Genomic DNA, 18,912 nt, shown 5'->3' on the forward strand with positions numbered 1-18,912 from the left:
CGCGTGACGGCAAGCTTGACTGCTGTATTGATGATGGAAAGGCATTTTCCGAACGAATGCTGGCAGCAAGCCAAAATTCATTCGATAGCGAAGGACTGATACAATAACAGAAACATAGCGGTGGCATTGGGAATTTCGAGAAGAAAAAACAATAACTGCGTTTTTGATAAGGTGCTGCTGAAAACTTGGCATATTAGAGAAAAGCTACTTTGATTAGCGCTTGTTGTTTTTAAGTCAGAACTTGGAGGGCTGGTATGAAACTATACGCCCTTTATTCGCCGTTTTTGGTGTAAGGATGGCAGTGCCGACCCTTACGTTGAAAACATGGGCAGCTTTTTTTCGCTGCGACAGGGTCAAACCGTCAAACCGTACGTGTTCATTTTCGCTGCGCTGAGCCTGCGGACAGAACCGTCCGTGGAATGGCTTAAATTGTACGCGGCAGACAACGGGTCTAGCGCTTCGCCGATCCTCCTTAGTTGTAATCAGCTGCCTTGAGACAGATCCAAGCACGGTATTATTACACAACATAATTTTAATTCCGGGCGCGCATGCCATTTCACTCTATGCCATTTCACTCATAGCTACGTTGGCTTTCGTCGGGGAGAACGGGGATGTGCGATATCTCTTTTAGGTTGAGATAGCTGGCTACACGGCTCAAGGTGAGCCTCGTTTTGGAGACTGGTGCGTGCCCAAGAAGCGGTATGACTGCCGGAATGGGTTATATACGAGAAGCAGAAAACATAAATCACAATATTTGTGCATTTATGGGCCATTCAGATTGACAAACCAAATAAATGGCACTTGTTCGGACAAAAATTCCGATTGTGGCGGTGGTGCAGTGGTAACGTGCACGTTTTTTGTTGCAACGGTTGGTGGTTCGATCCTCCGGTGGTCTGTTTTTTTTTTTTTTTTTGATGACAGCACGATATGATTTTTTTTAAACGAAAAATGTGCCTGTTCTTGGTAGTTTTTAACCAAAAGTGATTTCCCCCAAAGTGATGTCGGAGGTTTATTCCACAACTCAATCGCATATATACAGGATAGCCGAACAAACTCAACTTTTTGCTGGGTATGGCAACCTGATCTTTCTATTTACATTGCTTTATGTGTCTATGTTCAAGCCAGAATTTGTTTCGACGAATTTTGTTCACTTCGCGCCGTGTATGAACTGCGTTACGAAAACACCAAGGCACAGCCGAAACCGGAACCCCGGCCTCAGTACTCCACTGCTCCATCCAGCAACATCGCCACGCCATCACGCCGCCGCATTCCTTTCTTCCTGGCCGCCGAGACGGTGGAGTTGTACGCGCTTGTCGAGTGGCTTTGTTGTGGTTGTTTTGAAGACATCGGATTATTGTTTCAACGAAGATATGTCGCCTGTGATTTAAGGTAAGTGACTAGTCAACTTTTTGCACTTTACTTGTGTATTTAACAGGGCAGGGCTGTTCCGTTCCGTGTTTGACGTTGGCGTCGTCGGTTAGCCCTAATGTTTTTTGACGGCGACTGATTTTGAGTGTTACGTAGATCTGCCTTTCGACCGCGGATATTGCGTGCGGGACTAGAAACAGTAGGGCTGTTCGATTTACAGTCCCGGACTCACCGCCGATTCCCTGAAAGCAGTCAGGCATTCGATTTTCTTGTGTATCCTTATGGCTTCGGGGAATACTCGGACTCCGGCGGAATATCCGCGGTGAATTCGAGTCTGTAAAGCGAAGAGCCCTATTGTTTGTGCCGTTTGTAGGCTTTTTGTTGAGCGAAGTAGGATCATACTGCTACGTTGGCTAAACGGTTTGTTGCTCGCAACAACCGATCGCCAATACGCGCGGTCGACCGCTCCAGGTTGAGTTCGCAAGTTTTTTTTTTTTTTTTTGTGGGTAGTTCTTTTTACGGAATTGCAAATTGTTCTTCGCATCATTTTTCGTACCTGGTCTGGAGTGGTACGCTTTAGGTAACTTTTAGCCGAGGCACATAGCAGTCTACACTACACTGCAGGGATTGTCATTTTTCAAAGCGGTCACTCAGTAAAGTGCACTGGTACAAACAAGGCTCTCTGCGTTCAGATTGAGGGTACGATGGCTGAAATTGGCGTCACACTCGCAAGCCCCGCATGTGCAGTGAATGTTTGAGTGTTCCAATCGTTCGATAATCGCATATATGTTTGTGCATGTGTATCAGTCGCACCAAAAACGTTCATTCAACCCGAATTTGCTACCACGTCGAAACTACATGCGTATCGTGCGTCTGGTGCAGAGGCATAAGCAATGCTGGCCGCGCATGGGGAGCGTTTAAGCACTGCAACATTCACTACCGTCTCCGAATAATTCGCGGCCACGCGTGTTGCTCAGTTAAATTTTGTATTGGGTCCATTCTGTGGATGAGTGCACCCCGCACAAGAGCAAATGCTTAAAAAAAAAAGTGGGGCTCCTCTGGACTGGTTAAGGCCGAAGGTCTCTTTCTAGTAGCTTGTGTATATAATTGCACAGCAAAGAATACACTCTGTTAAAAACACCACTTGATGTAAATAAATATAGTACTAGAAAATATGCCGCTAGAAAATAGATGGGAGAACAGCCTTTTCTAGATGGTTAGATCACACTGAAAGTTTTTTCTTAATTTTTCAGAAGAGGATAACCTCTTTCTCATCGCAATAATTTTTTAAGCACTGGCTATTGTCATTATTGGCAGTAATTCATTATTGCCATGTTTCAAATTTTGCGGCCTATACCAATGTGTGTCATTTTTGAAAATCGTTTCAATGGGTTTGATGTCAATGTGAGCACAACCTTAAATCTGGTTCCCTATGCTTCCCTAAGACATCGCGGCCATTATTAAGGACTGATTAGATTCATGTTTTGAAGGGAAAAAAATGTTGCCATGGTATTGACGGTACCAGCTGAAAACATGCACCGACACATCATGTGGGCTTCAAGCACTGCGTTGGAAGAAGAATTGAACCTGGTTTAAGCTGCAATCACCTAGGAGAGACTTCAGAAACAAAAAAAATTGCATCACTTGTATTGTTGTTCAGCAGTTCATCACAGCCTTTCCAGCCTCCTTTGGCAGAATTGTTAGGCTGTGTCTAGCGTTCCGTCTAGACGGAACGGCAACTGTCACTAAAGTTCCGTCTGAAGGAAACACAACTCGCGTTGAGAGCAGTCTTTCTTGATTTTTACCCATCCGGCCAAACCGCTACCGCTCACTGACTAGCCAGAATCACTGATAATTATTAATCATTATTAATAATTACAGATGATCGGACTAACTCTAGCTCAATCTGGACAGATCTCCAAGCCGCCACCCGACGCCCGCTTCACAATATTTCAGCGAGAGCAGTCGGTCTTGATTTTTACCTAACCGGCCAAACCGCTTCCGGTCACTGACTAGCCAGAGTCACTGTTAATTATTAATCACTGGTAATAATTAGAGGAGATCGGGTGTAACTGGCGATGGCTACGTCGGCCTTGGCTTCAGCGAGCGGGAGTGGCTCGGCCGCTTGAGTAAAAAACCAACACCGACTGCTCTCATCGCGTGAATTGTAAAGCGGGCGGGAAGTTTTGCTATTACAAAACGCTAACCAAGGCCACACACACACACACACAAAAAAGCGGTGCGAGAATCGAACCAGGGCCTACAGCGTTCGTAGTCAGCCGCGGAACCACTACACCAAATCCCATGAAGAGAAATGGCGGCTAATTGGCTGGTTTTGATTTGGCGTTCAGTCTGGACGGAACTTTATCAGTTTTTAGCATTCCGGCTGGACGGAACGCTAGGCACTCCCTAATTGTTAAGGCAACGTTATCATCATTTAGGTCTGCGCTTTTTCACAGAATTGTGGAGGCAATTTGCCGTATAGCAATGAGAGAGCTCATCTCGGCACCTTTTTAAACATACATGAACTGGTCATAATGAACGGCATCTACTTCCAAAGAGAGAATTGAGTTAGAAGCTTGATCGTTGACATTGTCACTATGCTGTGATAGTCACTTCGGCCATCCTTACATCCAGGTAATGTGGTATTTTAACGTTCTCATATTTTCGCTTGGAGTGTGAAGAACGCCTTGCTCGACACCTTAATATCGCATTTAGAACTTTGAAGGATTAAGGCTAATGCAACTTGCTTGTTGTTTGCCACTCACTTCTATCTTGCAGGCTACTGACTGTTACACCTTGCAGTGGAGATCAGCTGGCATGCCCTACTTGGTGGATGGACCTATCTGGATGGACCTCTCATCAGATGTCACTGGCTGTTTTTCAGGTTGGTTACAATAGGTGAACACCTAGTTCTATACAATTGTAGTGCAATGCTATGACGTGCACTGTGAAATTCAGTTACCAGAACTTGCCTAATTTGACTGAGAGTGCAGTGCTTTGGTCTTCCAATAGCACTGTATATATATGCATGTCGGCATCTTCATTTCAGCAATTCATTGCTCTCCGAGTTTGGAATCAGTGAATTTGGATGTATTGTATTTAACGTCTTTATGTGTTGCTTAACATGAACCTTTGCTGCCGTTGTACATTGGACTGCTGAAACACAAGCACGAAGGTGGGAGTTCTCAGTAAAAAAGAGAACTAGGATGCACATGATGCAACATTTAGAAGTGACACAGCTGCTTGATATCCCCCTTTTGGTGCAGCCCGCCGAATGCTCCTCTCCGCCTGTGAGAAAGATAGCTCTCTTTTCCTCCGCCGCGTCGCCTGTGGTGCACGCTATCGGTGATGCGGTGGCGTCAGTTCGGAAAGCGGCCACACAATCAGCCATCCGCGCTACAGTTCTTGGTTCGGCTGTTGTGTTATTGCGCTTTGTCATGCTTCACTTGAGACATCTTGCTGAACAGGCTGCAATCACATATTTACGTGGAGTAGATGCATGGTCCTTAACATGGGATTGCACTATTCAGCTTCTTTTACTAGAATTTTCGATTCTGTAGCGTCTTCGTGACATTTGGGCTTTTTCTGAAGGAACTTCGGGCTGCTGATGACGACAGGCGAAAATATCAAGGTGGCGTGGGACAGCTTAATTTTTCCCAGGTTCGGCTCAATGTGCGATCAGCTTAGGAGCCAAACTGGGTTCACAAGTGACAACTTTTATTGGATCTTAAAGAGGGCCTTAAGAACAAAACAGTCCCTAACTTTCTGCATTCCATCAAACATCCCCCTGTCTCTCTCTAGAAAATTTGTTCTAAGGTTCTTAATGAGGTGGTTTGGTCAAATAAAAGGAACGATGGGTCATTTTGCCGTGCTGGATGTAGCAAAACATGCTGATGTTGTAGTGTGTTGTCAACCGACATGCCTAGAAACATGGCGCTGTTTGTCTGGTGGCTGGCTGTGACAATACGGATAATGAAGAACCCCACCTCTTACACAGTTGAGCACACTAAAATTCAGGTTACGGAGCCGGTTATGCTTCCTGTTCCCGGTAAAAAATACCCTAAGGGGATCACGCCAGCCGTGGAAAGCCCCCGCAGGACAAACCAAAGGAGCCTGCAGGCTATTTCAGTGGCACCGCTGGTTCAAGGTTCACAGCTTATATCAAGGCCGAAAATATGTCGACTTGGCAGCCATAAATTACTTTTTCCTGTATTGACATTTCGTCAGTAATCAGGCTGCAGTATGGTTCTTTTATGACCGGAAGGTTTGTCCCTCCACTTCAAGCCGTTCCTTTATTAGGTTTATTACTCAAGTCTCTTGCAGAAGGTCCGACAAGATTTTCAGTGTGCTTTGACACGGCAGCTTCAGCAGTTTTTTGCCCCTCGCATGCTCGTATCCTTTACAAGAAGTCGCCTTCCACAACACTTTGCCGCAACGTGGGTTCCTGTCTAGTCAGCGCGCCTTATCACTATTGATAATCTGTTCAATGGCAAATTTGGCACACCCGTTCTCCTTCTTGTGCGGCTTCCGAAAGGGTGTTTAGTGCTTGCACAGCTCGGTTGTCCTCATAGTATTGAACATTCTCTAAATTCATCACAAGTTTGCTGAAGTTTTTGCAAACATTCGTTTAGTCTGCACTTTCACCTCAAGACTGTGTGCGTTTCTTTTCGTCGCTTCAATGCATCCAACCAGGTTAATGTCATCTGGCCTTCTTCACTTTTCAATTTAACGTGTTCCTAACCTTCAACACACTCGCCTGAAGCTACATTTTTTTGCGCCTGGTATTCGCTGGCTGCGCTTTAAGCATAGAATTATTCTAGACGAGGGTGTTTTGCTTCTTTCCCACCCGCTGCTAACGCATGTTCTCTTGAAATTCTCGGTTGCATGCATGCACGCTTGCATCTTACTAAAATCCTTTCCCGGGAAAGGCATTGCCACCATGCGATGCCTTTTAGAGCAGTGCCGGTCAAGAGCACCCTTCCATGACCTGAAGGGAGTCCTAGCAGGGTGGTTTCCACTTAATTTGGTGAAAATGTTCTTTTTCTGCAGGCTTTCTATTTTTATGGCAAAGAGGAAGGGCGGAAGCAAGGGACCACATCGGAGTGATCATCTCAGAATGTTTAAGGAGGTATGTGAAATGTGAATTTACATTTGTTTTTAGTTGATCTGGATTGTATAAGCTTTAGTGTGTAACTAAGTTTTTTTTTTTCTTTTCAGCTGCCCACCTGTTCGAAGATAGTCACCATATTTGATATTTAATGATAATATATTCAACGTTAAAACCAAGTTTGTTTTGTGTAATATTTTGAAGCACCCCAGCACACACCTCTAAGCTCTCATAAAATGGTTGATAAGTTTTCAGAGCATTGTAGCAGGATAGCAGAAAAATGATCACGACATGAATGGACAGAGCAAAACGCATAGGCAAGCTTACTTACTTGCTGCAAATCTTATTTCATAAATTTATTCGCAAGAAATGAAACCAGTTTTTAATTAGCATTGCATACCACCTTTCCTTTTCATGTCGTCATCATTTTTGTGGAATTTCGCATATCTGCCGTCGTACCGTCACTCAACCTGCCAGCATCGACGCTACCATTGCCGTCAGCTACCGACGCATGCCGTCAGCTACCGACGTCTACCAGCATGCCGTCATCCATCACCCTGCCAGCATGCAGTCATCTGCCGTCATGCCATCATTAATGCCATTACCATATTCCACCATGTTGATGTTTGATGGATTCCATCAACTCCACATTTTCAATAGGGTAGTGGCATTCATCAAGCTCGTTTCTATCAGCCGTCGGTACTGCTGTCCTACGCCGTAGGAGCCGGCTTTCGCAAGATAAGTGTGGCTGTTCAAAGCAGTTCGCAACCGTCGTAGGCTTCGAAGATACATTGCTCTTCCGAACGAACAGCGGGCAACTCCTAGTCCGCTGGCAGCTTTGCCGCATACAGCGACGTCATTTGTGTTTTCGCTCGCTGTGCCGGCAATGAATTGATATCCCGACTGATTCGCAACTATATAGCTACAAAACATTTCCACTCAGGGCGGTGTCAGTGGACGTGCGCAATTCATTTCAACGAGAAACGTTTTTAACCCTTGTTCCAACATAGGCAATTGTGTTCATGCATTCAGAAACGTAAACGACACTGGCTGCACAAGTCAATCCAAAATAGCTTCCGCAATCCATCGAGTGCCAATCCGAATCCAGAACTAACTATTACGTCCATCGCGGAGGACCATCGGAGCGCCAGATTCCACTCTAGTTGTTATTGTATGAAACTATGGATCGAGCGCCTCCCAACTGAGAATGAACCAGTGCCGACTAATTCATGATGGAAAATGACAAGAGTGCCTTTCGGCGCCTCCTCCAGTCGGTTCCTGTTGGCAGACACCCTGCGTCATCACCGGCTGGCACTCAAAGAGCGGTTCCCGGACACGGTGGCAAGCCATCTTTGCTCCTTATAAGTGCACGATTTGGTAATCGGCGCGGACAATGAGGCAACAGGGCACAAAATCTCGCAAGCGAAAACCATCATGACCGATGCAGGCATGGAGTTACGCAAGTGAGCATCTAGCGCCTCAACTTTGCGAGACCAGTTTGTTGCCGGCAGAGTTGCCCTCGAGACCGAAGGGAGTGTTCCGTAGAGAATAAAGGTTCTTGGGCTCCCATGGAACCGATCAGACCACGTCACAGTTGTGAGTACCAACAAGGTTGCGTCCGTCATCGTGACGAAGCCGGCAATGAAGAGAATAATGTTGCAGTCACTTGCCAGACTCTACAATCTCCTTGGCTTTGTGACCACATATTCAGTTGATGTTTGGAAGCTGCTGTTCCAACATTTGTGGAAGGTGAACCACCCTTAGGATGCCCTCTTTCCGCCGGCTCAACTTACGGCCTAGAACTCCTGGTGCAGCGAGCTCCCTGATATGGAGGTAATCGACTGCCACGACAGGTGTACTTCATGAATGGCGATCGCAGGGATGCCATGGGGTTGCATTTTTTTCACCGATGCTAGTCCTGGAGAATATGGTATGGCTGCGTACTTTTGCTGCCACTCAGCTCATGGTAATTCGTACGAAACGAATTTCCTCACTAGCAACAGCCGCATCGCACCTATCAAGACAATGACCCTTCCACGAGTTCAGTTGGGTGCATGTCTTGTCGCAGCGCGGCCGAGTAACTATTTGAGGCAGGCTCCGTGTTGGGTCACAGTGAAATTGTACTTCTGGAAGGACGCCTAGATTTCCCTCTCTCAGATTTTTGAAGCACATAGATTTTTGAAGCACATAGCCTTTCATCCGAAATGGCTTCAAAGAACTACAGCGGCTGACGAAGGGCCACCCTTGGCAACACTGCGAAGCAAAGACAACTCTGGTGACCTCACCCGCGCCTAACCAGCCACCCCTCTCCAGAATTCTCAACTTTGGTGGTGAGGGCCGCCGTGGCGTGCTTTGCCGAAGCGTCTTGGCCAGTGGAACCTTTCGAAATCTTAGGCGACAACAGCGAGGTGCAAGCCATTCCAAATGCTGCTTGTACAATCGGCAGCGTGCACCCTGAGCCTTTCGTCCAAATTTACTGGTACAGCAAATACTCCCGATTGCTCCAGGTAACTGTCTGGGTTCACCGGTTCACCAACGCGACCACAGGTAGACAAACGACAAGCGGGCCGCTCATAACAGAAGAGTTGGCGCAAGCAGGGAACTACCGGGCGTCACTTTCAAAGAGAAGCTTTTTCTGAGGAGTTGGAGGCATTGGCAAGGAAACTGACCCAGTAGGGCGACATGCCTCCTATCCCTGCTTCACCAATTCATTGACGAAGATGGGCTTATCCGCGTCGGGGACGCCTGCAAGAACTGCAGTCTCTGATGAACGTCCGCCATGCAGTTGTTTCGGCGAGCAAAGATACCTATACGCGTCTCTTAATACAGCCACTCATGAGTGGTTGATCCACAAGGGTACCATGTTGGGCTACTTGGTGGTCAGGTACAAATGGAGGAACCGCGCACATTTTAACGAAGGACGGACAGAGTTGCACACCACAAGCGCTGACTATCAACTGATGGCTTTATTGCATGCTGCGGAAAATAAATAGCACACTTACAGGGGAAAAATGCAACAAGCGCGTACAAAGAGAGAAGAGTAGAATGATGCCCAGCGTATGAAACTATTATTGCTTCATTGAATTGATACACTCCTGGGTAGATTTAACACTGGCTGAACTTCGGGAGACCTTTTCCCTGCCTAACCGAGAACTTAGGTTTAAGGCCGAACCAGAGCCTTTCGCCCCTATGCCCCGAGATTGGGTAAACGAAGCTGACCCGTTTTCCGCCGTTTGCATTGAGTTCTGCGAATGTTTATACTGAGGATCGTCGCATCCGGAACATGAGAAGGCTTACATCGTCGTGTTCTCTTGCGCCGTCACACGGGCCGATTACCTGGAGCTCTCATCTGGCATGAAGGCATCGATGTTTTTGTTGGTTTTGAGACGTTTGATATCCCGGTGTGGAAATCCAACCACAATGTACTCAGACAACGGCCTTACGTTCCATCAATGCGCCAGTTCTTTGAGGCCGCGGTGCTCGACTTCTGCAGCGGGCGCCGAATTCAGTGGAAGTTTAGCGTCGAAAAGGCACCTTGGCGGAGCCTATGGTAAGAAGGGCACATAAGGATCACAAAAGAAAGGAGGACTCCTGGACGTAGTCGATTGTCCAGAGAAAAGATTGAGACCGTTTTCTGCGAAGTTGAGGCAGCCGTCAACAGCCATCCGTTGACGCCATTAGCAGGAGATGCTGAAGAGCTATCTCCTCTGACACCGGCTCCCTTCGTATTTGGCAGGCCCACAACCTCTTTGCCACAAAGGCTGAAACTGCACCAACCAATGTCCTCCAGCGGGGAGCTACAACGTCGAGCACGACATCGACGGACAACCATGGCGCACCTGTGGCGCCGTTGGCGACGAGAATACCTGCTTCTCCTGCGCTCGCCACACGAAGCTGCATCCCCATGCGTTCCCAAGGTGCACCCGCTCGCTTCGTTTACGCGTTTCATCCGGACAAGCAATTAAACGGCCATTTCAACGCCTTTATATCCTTGGGGGTAACCCGCCAAGGTAATCAGAATCAGCGGCGGGGGAGGGTGTTGAGAAATGAGCGTAATGAATGTTGGGCCGGACCGCGTAGAGTCACGAGCCTAGACTATGCTTTCGCAAACGCGCTATATATTAACTCAATCACGTGCAAACCGGGAATGGCACTGAAATACAGAGACGCACTACATGCGGGAACACTCAAGTGCAGAAGATAGTGGGCAAAGTCATGAAATAAGTCATGCGCCCACATCAGACGATCGCGCGATGACGCGGAGACGCACTTCTCTGGCTGGCCCCGGAGCAGGTTGTTGTGGTCGTTGAGGTGGTATCTCGCTGACAGGGACGTGACGGTGGCCGATGGCTAGCGATGGGCGGAAGGGGTTTTGCCTACGCCACGGCGAGGCCTCGCTGCCCGCGCTCCACGCCACCGGAACACCACGTACTCCGACGGGTGCAACAGCGTCTTGTCGTCCAGTTATCGGTCGTCGTCTCGTTGACAGCCCGAGTGGTGGCTCTGGCGGAAGAGCCCCCGACGATCCTCGGGCCTACACCGTGAGGGTGGCCGTCTTGCTGCCTCCGAAAACGAACAGGTCCCTCCACCTCCTCTTCTTCAGACTTGCGTCTTTCGTAGGGTACACGTGTAAAATTCGGTGGATTGGCCTCCTTGATTTGGGGCAGCGACAACACATCACAATGAGAATGATGATAGGAATAAAGAGGCCGCTGGCACTGGGACGGGGCACGGGCCCAGCTCGCGCCGCGGGATCGTGTGAGTTGTTGCTCGTGAATAGCCAGGTGAACGGGCGATCGGCTATTGGACTGCCTTCTTGCGCCGCTATGCGAGACAGTATATATATGAAGTAAGACTGCAGGAAGTAAGTAAACTGACATAAATACATAATGGTAAGGGTGATCCAATGGTTTGATTTGGAGGACATCCGATAGCATTCTTCAATACGGTCTTCTTTTGTGCTACCGTTCTGCAGCGTTGGACTACCCGCGACCATTACCAATTATTCTGACTTCCCTAAGCAACTATCTTTAATAGAATCCTGCCGCTGTCCCCTGCCGCTGAAGAGTCGTTAGCGAGTTGCTATAGCCGGTGTTTCCATATCTTCAGTGAGCCCTTCTTGATAACCGTTCCTTCCATATAGCTAGTCTGCTAGCTCGTGGAAATTGGGGAAAACGAATGCGCTCTAAAGGCAACCTGCCACGCTTGACAGGACATGGCGGACGCCGACGCCAGAGAGTTTTTAGGTGCGGAGTACCTTAGGACCGCATAATGTCCGTCCGCGTCCGTGCGCATAGCTATTACATTCGCAAAAAAATCGCACAGGCACCAGCAGGATTCCAGCCTGTGCCTGGTAGACCCAACAGAGTGAATGTCAGTCATCTTACCCTCTGGGCTACGACCGTTTTTTTATATTCTTTACTACCATGTTTTGACACAGCACTTGAACCAAACAAACAAAAACAAGATAACTGTAAAAACTGCTAGCCAAAACCCTTGCTAGCAGAAAGCGGTTAAAATTGGTTGAGGTCCGTTGCGCCTTCATCACTTCATCACGACCGCCACTCTGCAGGGTCAGGTTGAGCCCTCCACGCATCAATCATTTCTGGTGTCAAAGATAACCAATTTTCTGTTGACTCATCTATTACGACTAGACTGTTCGAGGATGACTGTGTGATGTATACAGCAGTTAACAACACAGAAGATCAGATAAAAGTGCACAAATTATAAACTTCTATTCAAGCGTGGTGCAAAAACTCGGGTATAAAACTAAACAAAACCAAAACATTCAGCATCAGTTTCACCAATAAGAAAACTGCTTTAAATTTGCAATAGAAAATTAAGGATACTGAAGTGGTAAAGTTCTTCCAGGTAAAACAATTAGGTGTCTCTTTTTCTAGTAATTTTTTCTGGTAAAGTCGTAATGAAAACATAAGTAGTCGAGCACTAGGTAAACTAAACTTCTTAAGAAGGCGCCTGCACCAGGCACGCTTAACTATTTCGTTAGCGCGTCCATAGAACGTGGGTCGCTGGTGACCCGAACGCGCCATTGGCAATATTTAAAATACGAGCGCTCCTATGGACTTCCGGCGCCATCTGTCGCATTCTCCAGGCACTGATATCATATTTCCTGTGTAGTTTGTATTTGTTCCGCGTGGTGGCGATTTTTAACGGCGGTTCCTTTTACTCAAAAAAAACGTACTGTACAAAAAAGTCCCTGGGGAAAACCTGGTACTAGCCCTCGACTTAAAGGGGGTTTTGATAATGTCACCCGCCGAGCCATAATAGATTCTCTGACCAAAATAGGCTGTGGTGAAATAATCTACAATTAAGTCGCGGCCTTCCTTGAAAACAGGACAGCGACGATCGGCCTGTGGGAACTACGAACAGATCCGTTCCAGCAGGGAAACATCGGCACCCCACAGGGCTCTATCATCTATCTTATTCAACGTCACCATGAATAAAATCGCCAAACAACTACAGGCACTCCAAGATGTCGGACACGTGATCTACGCAGACAACATTACACTATGGGCAAACCGAGGCTCCCTAAAGAAAAGGCGCAAAATCTTCAAAATGCAGTGAATTGGATATCTAAGCTTGCTTTGGAGAACGGCCTAAAATGCGCTCCATAAAAGTCGGAATTCCTACGAATCCACTGCATCACAGAAATGCCAAAAAACACCCCAGTACAACTATATATAGGAACAGCTCCCATACCAGAAAGGAGGCAAATAAGAATACTTGGGATGCACCTGCAAGGAAATGCTCGAGCGGACACCACCATAACGCAACTCCGCGCTAAATCTTACCTAACTGGCATGCATAATCAAGCGGCTAACAAACAACCGGAATGGAATGAGGGAAGAAGACACCGTCGGAATAGTACAAGCAATGATTATCCCTTATATCGGCTACAGTCTACCATTTCAAAATCTCACAAAGTCGTACGAAGAGCACATCAACGCCATAATACGCACAGCGTTCAAAGCTCCCATCAACCTACCACAGTTAACCTCCAATTAGAAGCTCACTCACCTGGGGCTCACGAACACCATGGAAGAGATAAAACACGCCACCCTTCAAGCACAACGAATACGACTAGAAAAGTCCCGTGCGGGGAGGGCGATCCTAAGGCAAGTAGGCGATCCACCTTATCGCAGACGCCAAGAGCAGGAAACAGACATAAACCCTACACAACGATCCCACATCAAAGCGCTGCCCCTTCCAAAAAACATGCATCGTAATATACACGTACAAAGAAGAAAGGCCAGGGTCAATTTCCTTAAAAAAATTTCGAACATAATGATAATACGGCGTACGTCGATGCAGCGAAGTATGATGAAGAAACGGCGGCATTAGTGGTGACCACCCGTGAAGGGGACATCATAGACTGCATCACCATGCGAAACACCACCACAAAGCACGCGGAGACCGGAGCCCTCCTTCTCCCGAATCGCTGGGGAGGACGAAATGCCCGCAGTCTCAACATCATCACCGATTTGCAAGCGGCTGTGCGAATGCTAGCGGCAGGTACTTTCGGAATCCCTCGAGAAAGTACACAACATTACGTGGACCCCCGGAAACGAGGAACTGCCGGGTAACGAGGCGGCGAACAGGCGAGCGTGCGACTTCACTCACCACCCCGCTGTGACTGACGCCTTACGATACCCAAGCACCACATAGTACGTGGAATACCTGCAAAATACCAGAAAAGAGCGGGCTACATATCCAATCCCGCATCGCGAACTAACAGCAAGTGAGGCCCAGATGCTACGTAAGATTCAAACAAACACCTTCATACATAAATCTCGCTGCGCGAAGATTTTCCAACAACGGCACCCTGACTACACAGAAGACTGCAGACTATGCGGAGGGACTGCTACCCTCTTCCATGCCACGTGGGCCTGCCCACACCTCTGGGCAGGGGCCGAACACCAAAAGAACCCGCCACTGACTTCCCGTGAATCATGGGAGGCCGCCCTCGCCAGCCCCGACTTACAGATCCAAAAGGACCTAATCAGCCGGGCAAAGACGGGAGCAGAAGCAACTGGAGCCCTGGACAAAGGGTTCCACCTATGATTCTTTCATCCTTTTCTCCCTTTCCCTTTCCTCCATCTTTACTTCAATAAAGTTTATTCAGCCAATCAAAGTGTGCAGTTCACCGCGTTTGTTTACGAACATGGCAGACGATCGTGTGTCGGGACCCTCGCGCGTACAACGCTTTCTGGCAATTCTGTTGCGTCTGAAAGCGACTATTTGGCTGTTTCTAGCAGCAATGACTCTGAAGATGATCCGGGATCATCGGATTTTAGTTCGGACAATGAAAACGTTGTACTTTCAGAGTTAAATTTTTTCCTTCAACCACAATAGGCGGAAATTGTCCATACATGTATGGTTCAATAGCCCATTTCTTTCTCTTTTTACTCATATTTACTGTGTTTATGTGTATGGCAAACTTGTACAATAAGTAGATAAGACTGTGCCACCTGGTCGAACAAGGCAATTTCTACTGGGGAGGAAAAAGTGCAACTCGTACACTTTTTGCGCTGGGCATTCAAACTTTCCTGTGATGTACAAACTGGTACGCAAACAATTTGTATATTTCAGAATATTTTTCATTTTTTACTCGTTTTATATAGTGAGCACATCATTACAAATTTTGTATAAATGTTTCAATAAATGTTGTCTTTTAAGATTTTTTTGACATATTACGTTGTGATATTACTTTTTAAAACTGACACATTTCAAACGGATGTTTACTTAGCCTTCTAATGTAAAATATCATAACACTGTAACCATGAGATTACTCCATATAAAAATACTTGCTAAAACACATGAAAATTCGCCTATTTTCCCACAGTAACGAAAAAGTTAATTGTTAATCTTAACGCCCATATCTCTCTGATTAAGCCAACTCTTGAGTACTCCGGCATAATATGAAACCACCACCAAAAATATTTGATATACAAAGTTTAACGCGTACAGAACTTGGCTTTGCGTTTTATCTTCTCCCGGTTTACGAGTGCTTCCGAACCACGAAAACAGGCAGACCTCCTAACTCTTTGAGACGGCAGAATGATAGTCAGATTAAAGTTACTGTACCTTTTCTCCACGATCGTTATAAAATACCCCGAACTAACTACCTCCAAGATTCCTTGAGGCATTATTCACGCACAAATCATAATAAGACTATCCGTCAACCTAAAAGCAACATCAACACACATAAGTACTCTGTTTTTATCGGCAATCGCACTTTGGAACGAACTACCGGCGGACGCCGTCAACAGCACATCTGTAGAGTGCTTTGTAAGCGCCAATAATGATGTAGAATTTGATCTGTGATAAAGAGTAAAAGCTGCATGTTCAGTGTTTGTATAATTTCGCTTTGTTGACTAAGCGTTTACACTGTATAGCCTGTTTCTGTCCTTGTGTATTCTTAATCTTTCTTGTTTCTCGCTTTTTAGATGCGAACGCGTCTCATTCACTTGCCTTGTCCCTGCATCCATCCGGCGTTGTCGGCGTCCACCCCTCCCCCATTCTCCTCGCCGCGCCAGCTGTGCTCTCCGCCGCTCACCCCCTCTCCTCTCCGATAGCGAACACTCTCTCGCGAGGGGCATTGGATTGGAATCGATTGGATTGGCTTGGCTTGGCTTGGATTGGATTCGATTTGGATTGGATTGGATTAAAGTGGATTGTGTTGGATTGTGTTGCGTCATAGCCGCGTCATAGCCGCGGGGACGCGCACTGGCGCCGGCGCGTGCCCTCGCCGTTATGCGCGCTATAAACCGCGGTGCCTGCGCCTCTCCGCTCCATCCTTCCAACGCCGTTCCTCCACTGTCCAACGCTGCAACGTGAACCCCGTAGGCGTCGTATAGGGGGTTCCCTATGCGACGCAGGGGTTCCCGCGATGGGAGGGGGTTAAATACCGATGTTATCCTTAACATGAAAACTTGAATTCATTTTAATTACTCCCGCATTAGCCCTGAAGGGCCTGCAGTATGTAAAAATAAATAAATAGAACCGGTTCGAACCAGAACGGCAGGGGGCTACGGAACCAAACCCGAAACCGAACCCGAAAGGTTTGAACCCGAACCTTAACCGAACCCGAAAAAATTCCTGACTACAATTGAACCTATAGTGAAGGCGTTGAGGCCTTCGACATGGGAAGATGTGTTGAAGATGTGCAGTAATCTGAACAGTCTGATTAGATAAGCAGCCGTTAGGTGAGCCGCAAAATACGTTTCGACTAAATGTCCTCTTTGTTTCGCGACGGCAGCGTGGGTATGTCGAAGTCATCGTCACCCAGCGAAGAAGAAAAACACGAAAATATAAGAAACGATAAAAATATTGATCGAGACCCTTCGGAAATAGGACGTTTATGCTTTTTCAGTGACCATACAATCCTTAGTGCCTATATGCTCAAGTATTGCGCTTGTACGTGTTCCTGTTGTAAGGAAATATTGAAAGGTGTAGGCGTTGCCGTACAATTTTCGCGTGATATGCTTCCTGCTTTCTTGACAAATGATGAGGCATTTGGCGTTGTAAGTGCTGTACAATGCAGTACAACTATGTACAACTACGTACAACTATGCGGCCGAAATAAACCACCATTTCAATATCGTCCAACTATATTACTGTGTTGTGAGAAAAATTAGAGGCTGACCGTGTGTACTAAGCACTTCTCTGGGTTTCAGAACAAGAAGTGCTTTAAAACAATACGTACACGTAAAGTCATTAAGTTCCAAAATTTCTGTGTGCGCCTGACAACAGACGCATGTTATGTCCTAAATCGATTCTCTACTCATAAATGATCGTTGTGAACTTTGCGGTGGTGCTCTCCAGAACTACGCATGCATTAAGGCAACCCAGTCACAACACAAAGTAGACTTTTAAAGCCGTAAACGGCATAAGATATTTATAAAAAAACACTCACCACGTTCGGCTGATCAAATTCGTTGAATCGACGTACTCTCCCCAAATGCAGGCTTCACCACCTAGTACTAACGATTTCTGCGTGGCGTTGCCTGAAAACGAAGGTGAAAATGTCAAATATTCCTCCGAGAGGCGCGAAGCACGCATTTTTTAATGGCATGAGGGCTGTCACCGTGACTGATTGTTTGCTTCTTTTGACTTAGCACGTCTGTGTTATATGGCTACACAGCAGGCACTGAGTGAAGGGCAAGCCTTTCGGTGCCTCGTAAGGCAACAAACGCGGCGTTGTGAGCAGCAAATGCCTCGGACATTCCAAGTGCGCAACTTAACGCGCGCTAGTACAACCCGGCTTTCGGACGTGCAAGACGCGGTAAAGTTTCATGGCCACTTAAATACGCTTAGGTGATTCAAACTTGGAAGCCTAGCGATTATGAGCGGCATCTTTACAGCGACGTCAACCTTACATCCCTTCGCCTTCTGGCGCGCATTGGCTTTGGCGAGCACCGCGGCTGCCCCTCCCGCGAGACCTGCGCCAGAATAGCAGCTCTCCGTGGCTGGCGTGCGCCTTTTCTTCTCGCTTGCAGTTACGTTCACCGGGGACGCGGGACGCACCAGGCTCTCTCTTGCTACTTTTCTGGTAGGATGTCGAGATAGCATCGCAGTAAGGCAGCCGCACCTGCTTAGCCATCAGACGAGACTCCGACTCCAGCTGTACGAACTTCGAAGCCTGCTCGTCGAACATCTCTGCGAGAGCAGCGGGGGCGTGCGTACTGTGATGTCAGCTGTAGTAGAGGCTGTGGTCTTTTCCTCGCCCCCCTTTTATCACTGGTAGCAGTGGCTATCCTGACACTCCTGGACTATGTTTCACCGCTCCCTCTGCAAAGGCCTTAGCTGCAACTTCTGGTGCAATCACATTTGCCAGAGTACAAGTAATTCGATATAAAGGTACAATCTTACAGTGTAACGCCTGCGGTTTCAAGATACACCGATGCCGACTCGGAGTACAAGAGGCTTCTGCAGTACGTCGAAGAGCAGACAGACGAGCGCGTCGGGCACGAGCGCCTGAAGATATACGAGCGCCAAGACGATTCCAGATGGCGATTCCCAGGTATGTTAATAAGCTCGCCACGCGTGAGTGGGAATCCTTCTGCTCCAAGCTGGACCCCCGGAAGACGCTCTCCAGAATATGGCTCTTGCTGCGAAGTTTGCGGACCCCGCAGATTCAACATCACCCGTTCAAATCTATCTCACTGAGCACGAACACCAGTGACTTCCAAGTCGCTAACGCCTTCTGCAGGAGAATTACTGCAGCGCCAGCAGCTCTCCGCCACACCTTCCCCCAGCGAGGCATGCTCAGGCCTGGTGTCCCGAATTGACGAGCCATTCAATGGACGAACCAATGGACGAGCAATTCTCCATGGCAGAGTTTTTCGCTACACTGGCTTCTCTCAAGAAATCCACCTGCCTGGGCCCAAATGACATCACCTTCGCAACCCTGT

At 47.4% G+C, this 18,912-nt stretch overlaps 1 protein-coding gene and 1 long non-coding RNA gene across 2 annotated transcripts in view; one reads left to right on the plus strand and one right to left on the minus strand.

Moving 5' to 3' along the window:
* Positions 1-18,912, minus strand: part of LOC144160985 (beta-hexosaminidase subunit alpha-like) — a 196,522-nt gene that overhangs the window by 12,562 nt on the left and 165,048 nt on the right. The window contains exon 12 of the mRNA XM_077692049.1: positions 17,415-17,505. Within this exon, the coding sequence (XP_077548175.1) occupies positions 17,415-17,505 (91 nt within the window). The remainder of the gene's footprint in view (positions 1-17,414; positions 17,506-18,912) is intronic.
* Positions 916-6,616, plus strand: LOC144160900 (uncharacterized). Its single transcript, XR_013320431.1, has 4 exons — positions 916-1,389; positions 4,150-4,269; positions 6,421-6,499; positions 6,589-6,616. It is a non-coding gene; the product is annotated as an uncharacterized LOC144160900 (long non-coding RNA).

This window comes from Haemaphysalis longicornis, unplaced genomic scaffold (genome assembly GCF_048455015.1).
Source record: "Haemaphysalis longicornis isolate Haplotype H1 unplaced genomic scaffold, Haemaphysalis longicornis Haplotype H1 scaffold_11, whole genome shotgun sequence".
In the NCBI taxonomy this organism is placed as follows: domain Eukaryota; kingdom Metazoa; phylum Arthropoda; class Arachnida; order Ixodida; family Ixodidae; genus Haemaphysalis; species Haemaphysalis longicornis.